Here is a 5,803-nt window from a genome sequence, read left to right on the forward strand (position 1 = left end):
GATCGTCTCGAGTCACAGATCACAGGTATATCCACATAATAATGTGGTCTCAACAATTATCATATATATGTATACAGTTATGCCCGTAATGGCCAAAATTACGATTATGCCCTTCTAACCTAATTAGGGCCTACATGCATACGAATACACATAATCATGCATCTCAAATATTCAATTAGTCATATAACATGCTTTAAATCATAATCATGTGTTTTACTCATTAAAGTCACACATAATTCCCATTATGCCCTCCAGGCACACTAATCAAGGCCATTAAGCCTTATTAGCGAATTTGGGTCGTTACACCAACCCTTTACAAAGAGATATCCCATGCCTATTTATAGAGGCCTAGGTCATTAATGTCCTTAATGGAAAATTAATACAACATTCCTCATTATTTGGGGAGTTAAAATACTAATTAATTACATAGGGATGCACTAATACAGACCATGGGCCCATGCAAATTGCACGAGGCCCATTTGCAGAAAGTTGCGTACCAACTTTATAGGGAATAGGTATCTGACCATGTCAGGATACGGTGTACGTTTGCCCATGTCAGGCGGCTTTATAGGAAATGTTGATTGTCGAGTGTAAGATATCGACACCACTACTTGAGGCTCACCAAAAGTAGTCAGAAAACTGCGGTAACTGACACCTGGCAGCTACTCCAGGTCCGAGGACAAGTATCCTAGACTTGGGATATTGGCGAATGAAGCAACGAGTACCATCTGGATGGTACTTGGGGCGACCTTTCTTGGAGGCATCCACGCCTTGGATTCGAGTCACGGGACTCGGTCTTGCCTGGAGACATCCGCGCCTTAAGGACAGACCTCAAGGTGTGACCTCACTTGAAGACATCCGCGTCTAGCCAGATCATAGTAAGAAACTTCACTAGCGCTCGAGGAGGCTAATTACTCATCTAATGAATGTCACGTGTCCTCCATTCAAAACATGGACAACAACACTTAATAAAAATATCTATAATTTATAAAACAAAAATATTTGTGCGATTTTAAAAAATAAATAAATAAAAAGCAACACATTTATTAATTTATAATTTGTAAGTAAAAATAATTTAATTCCCCTAAAAAAAAGTAAAACTAAATTAATAATTTCTACAATTTTCCCCCGCGCTATCTCTTCCCCGCCTTTCCCAACCCATTCGCCTCTGCTCTCTTTCTCATTTCCAGTCGCCATAACCAAATCCCCGGCCGTCAGTAACTGTCTGACCCAGTCCACTCGATTCCGGCACTCAGCATTCTCAGCCACGCCGCCGCCTTTTGGCGTTGAGTCTTCGCCGCCAGTCTCCGTCGAAGGCGTCGCAGCCAACTCCGCCTCCATAAGGTCTCCCTCTTGTGTTCGCTGCCATCAGCCAGCCACAAGGTATTCCACTCCTACTAATTACTCACCTACTGATTAAACCTTTGAATTTTTTTTTAATTTCTGAGACTTGAGTTTAAAGTTTGAATTTATTATCTTTGAATATGCTGCTTTGATATTTTTTTTTCACTTTTAATATTGTTTCACAAAGAATGTTATATATATATATATATATTATACGTATATGTGACAGTGGATTGGATAGCAAAGTTAATCTTTGCTCGGTTTGATGTGAATCTTTTTAGATATCAAAATTAATATTTCATTAAAGCTTTTTCAACTTGAGCTGGGCATTTTCAAAAAATTGTTCTCTTTTTGCTCCCAAATTCCCAACATTGCAATGGTTTTGACCCTTTGTCAAATGGCACTTTTTCTTGTTTAGATTGTATGTATCTATATATATATATATATATTTGATTCATGAATTAGTAATTTATTATTCTCTGCCATTATAATGATTTTGATCGGTTAAAAGATTTTAGATACTAGAAAGATACTGTTTTCGATTCTAAGTTCTAACCAACATCAACTTAAATTAAAAGAATGCTCATTAATTTGTACACAAGTTTTTGCTTCCTATGCTTGGTTCCTCATTTCTGTCTCTTGATTGGAGAATGAAAATGTCAGGCTAATTGTTTGCGATATTCTTTTGAGAGTGAAATTCAGTGCTCATGCTCTATAATGCTGCGTCCCAATAATTCATTTTTCTTCGTTTTTAATTCTTGACACCATTTCTAATGACCTTAACTTTTATTTTGTTTTGTTTTAATGATTGCTAATTCTTTTGATGGGTCTGTTAATAGGTTGCTCTTTGAGTATGTATTGTAGTAATTTCAGTTGTACTTGTGCTTTTCCGGAGACTGTAGTAGCTGCTTCGAGTCATAGAGGGACATCTAAAGCAAGAAACTTTGGAAACTTAAAGGTTTGCACGTATGGGTACTTGGGAAACAGGTCGACCTTGAGGAGAAAACGAATGGGTTTATGTGGGTTTGTTATAAAACTCCCAATGGAAGGGGAGGAACTGACTAAGGAGAAGAATAAAGTTGTTAAATCTCCTGAAGAGGTTATAAGGGCTCTCAAGTCTACCACAGACCCAAATTCTGCTCTTTTTTATTTTAAGGTTGTTGCTGGGTTACCTGATGCTATTCACACCACTGAAACGTGCAATTACATGCTTGACGTTTTGATGACTCATAAGAGGGTGGAGGATATGGCTGCTGTTTTTGATTTCATGCAAAAGAAAAAGGTTAACCGAAGTTTGAACACTTATCTAGCTATTTTTAAAGGTCTCTATATAAGGGGTGGAATTCGGCAAGCACCAGCTGCACTGGAGAAGATGAGAAAGGCTGGGTTTGTTTTGAATGCGAATTCATATAATGGGTTGATCTATTTGCTTCTCCAGTCAGAGTTTTCTAGGGAGGCTTTGGAGGTTTACTACAGAATGGTAATGGAAGGGATGAAGCCAGCCTTGAAGACTTATGCTGCACTTATGGTAGCATTTGGAAAGCGCCGGGATACTCAAACTGTAATGGGTTTGTTTGAAGAGATAGGAAATTTGGAATTGAGGCCTAATAATTATATATTTAACATATGCATTACAGTTCTTGGAAGGGCAGGGAAAATTGATGAAGCTTATGATATATTGAAGAGAATGGATGAAGAGGGATGCGGGCCAGATGTTGTTACTTATAACGTTCTCATTGGTGCTCTCTGTAAAGCAGGTAAACTTGATAATGCAAAGGCGTTGTTTGTAAAGATGAAAGCTAGCAGCAGTCTCAAACCTAATCGTATAACTTACGTTACTTTTTTGGACAAGTTAAGTGATTGTGGAGACTTGGAAGCTTTGAAAGAAATTTGGGATGAAATGAAAGTTGATGGCTACGCCCCTGATGTAGTTACGTTCAACATCCTTATTGGTTCTTTATGTAAAGCTGGCAATGTTGACGAAGCATTTGATACTCTGGGTGTCATGAAGGAGAAAGGGATCTCACCAGATCATTGTACTTACAACATCTTGATTGGGGGACTATTAAGAGCTAGCAGATTGGATGAGGCTCTAAAACTTTTCAGTATTATGGAATCCCTGGGTGTCGTGCCCAACACATTCACATACAATATAGTCATTTCCGGCTTAGTGAAATGTAATAGTGTGGATAAGGCTATCGATTTCTACTATGATCATGTAGGTCGTGATTTCTCCCCTTCTCCTTATACACATGGCCCGCTCATTGATGGGCTTTTTAAGTCAGGAAGACATGAAGAAGCAATGTTTTTCTTCGAGGAGATGTCAAAATATGGATGCAAACCTAACTGTGAGATTTTCAGTATTCTTATAAATGGATATAGGAGAACAGGAGATATAGAAACTGCATGTCTGTTGTTTAAAAGAATGGTTAAAGAAGGAATAAGACCAGACTTGAAATCTTACAGTATTCTTTTGAATTCTCTTTGCTTTTTAGAAAAAATAGATGATGCTCTGTATTACTTTGAGGAACTAAAGCAGAATAGTATTAGTCCTGATGCACATTGTTATAATCTTTTGATTAACGCACTTGGAAGATCACAGAGGGTAGAAGAAGCTTTATCCCTCTACATTGAAATGCAAAGCAGAGGAATTTTTCCTGACCTTTGCACATACAACAAACTAATACTCAATCTTGGGATCTCGGGAAAGGTGGAGCAAGCAGTGAGTATGTATGAAGAACTGCAGCTTAAGGGTCTTGATCCTGATGTTTCCACCTACAATGCTCTCATTCGAGCCTACAGCTTGTCAGGGAATCCAGACCATGCTTATGCAGTTTACCAGAAAATGATGGCTGTTGGCTGCGACCCGAATGAAGAAACGTTTGCACAACTTCCAAGTCAAACTTGAGTACTTCACTTCATTGAAATACTCATGGATCGACATACGTTTCTTTGAACTGTCATTGAGGTATAACCCTTCGAATAACTTTACTTACAACACCTTATTTAGATATTTTTGCCTATAATTTCAGCATGTTCTACTCAATGAACATTTTCTTCTTAGAAATTGTGTTTGGATGTAGATTTTCCTTTAAGAAACTTCTTATTTCTGATTGTTCTATGAACCTACCATTTTCAGGACCAAATGGTTGGAGAAATGACCAAATGATTATTTGTTCATACGGGAAGTGGATTTCTGACAGGTTTGGTGGTGAAATATTTGTAGATCAATGAGAACAACCTCTATGGTAAACTTTCGCAGACAATAAGACTTTACTATCTCTATATCCATCATAAAAAAATTTAAGATTTCCAAAACAACCTGATCTTTCACTGAATTTTTCTTATTTTCAACTCTTTGGCCATTGATTAGCAAAATTTTTTTTAGGCTGCTTCTGTACTTTTAGTTTGAGCTCCTAGATGTTGGGTTCTTGTTCCATTCTCCCCTGGCATTCTCCACCACACTCTGCCATGTAAAATCAGAATCAACACATAAACATGATAATGTGCAACGGGTTTCCACTTATTAGTGTTCTAAATTTTCAACTATATTAATGTCATTACCAAAATCGGCTTCGAATCCAAAACTAGGTTGTGGCTATGTTGAACACCTTCATTGACATTGTATTTTAACTTCTTTGTAAACAGTTTTATGATGGATATAAGAGTTTTGATTCTAAACACGTTCATTTTGGGGAGCTTGGCCTGTGACGCTGTGGACCTTGAGCTCGACTTGAAGCTGACGACCTCAGTCTACCTTTAGTAAACTGTCCTATACTTGACGATTTGAAGAAGTTAAGTCCGTCGCGGAAATAGCATAATATTTCCTAGGAATCCGCTATAATTACGAGAATTATTACTTTAAAGTTGTATTACCAAGTTGAAAGTAAAATATTTTCTGTTTGAATTTGAATCAACTTAAGTTTTTGAGGTATAAAGACTATTGTAAGGGGAAATACATAAGAGAACACTCTCTAACACATCTGGCGAGTTTGTCGAGTTCGGTTGAACAGAATTAATACCAAACCCGCCCGAAATTGTATTGGGTGTTGGCGGGTTCGGGTGGGGGATAGTCGGGTTTGGGTGCAGGTCGGGTGGGTCCGTCATTTTTTTTGGGTTTTTCGGGTGAGGTCAGGTGGGTCCGTCAGGTGTTTGGGTTTTCGGGTCCATATGTGCACTCCCTACTCTCAATTAGTTTGTACTCACTTGAAATTGATAAATAAATTAGATATTTATCTCTTTTATTTTTTTTACATATATTTATTTGTTGAAATATTGATGACTAAACTCTTTACTAGCTATGTTGACCGTAAAACTATTAATATTAAAGTAGTCAATTTTCTTACACTTTAACCTTGTTGTTATGTCAATAGTTAAAGTTGTTATGTCAATAGTTAAAGTTAATTATAAGGGACACTTGACAATTTTTAACTGGTCTAAATTATTTTTAATTTTAAAA

The 5,803-nt window shown here is 37.3% G+C and overlaps 1 protein-coding gene across 2 annotated transcripts; it reads left to right on the forward strand.

The window, feature by feature from the left end:
* The first annotated feature begins 1,109 nt into the window (after positions 1 to 1,109).
* LOC133805038 (pentatricopeptide repeat-containing protein At4g31850, chloroplastic-like) lies at positions 1,110 to 5,251 on the forward strand. Of its 2 annotated transcripts, none has more exons than XM_062243142.1 (4): positions 1,110 to 1,383; positions 2,184 to 4,312; positions 4,484 to 4,592; positions 4,993 to 5,251. In XM_062243142.1, exon 2 carries the CDS (start codon positions 2,198 to 2,200, stop codon positions 4,250 to 4,252), a length of 2,055 nt encoding a protein of 684 aa, XP_062099126.1. In that variant the 5' UTR covers positions 1,110 to 1,383; positions 2,184 to 2,197; the 3' UTR covers positions 4,253 to 4,312; positions 4,484 to 4,592; positions 4,993 to 5,251. The 2 variants fall into 2 exon arrangements, with proteins under 2 accessions (XP_062099126.1, XP_062099127.1); XM_062243143.1 differs by lacking the exon at positions 4,993 to 5,251 and adding an exon at positions 4,733 to 4,870.
* The last annotated feature ends 552 nt before the right edge of the window (positions 5,252 to 5,803 follow it).

Source organism: Humulus lupulus, chromosome X (genome assembly GCF_963169125.1).
Source record: "Humulus lupulus chromosome X, drHumLupu1.1, whole genome shotgun sequence".
NCBI classification, from domain to species: domain Eukaryota; kingdom Viridiplantae; phylum Streptophyta; class Magnoliopsida; order Rosales; family Cannabaceae; genus Humulus; species Humulus lupulus.

Bases quoted from the DNA above. Each gene is read 5' to 3' on its own strand.
- LOC133805038 (XM_062243142.1), top strand. From the start codon at position 2,198: ATGTATTGTAGTAATTTCAGTTGTACTTGTGCTTTTCCGGAGACTGTA.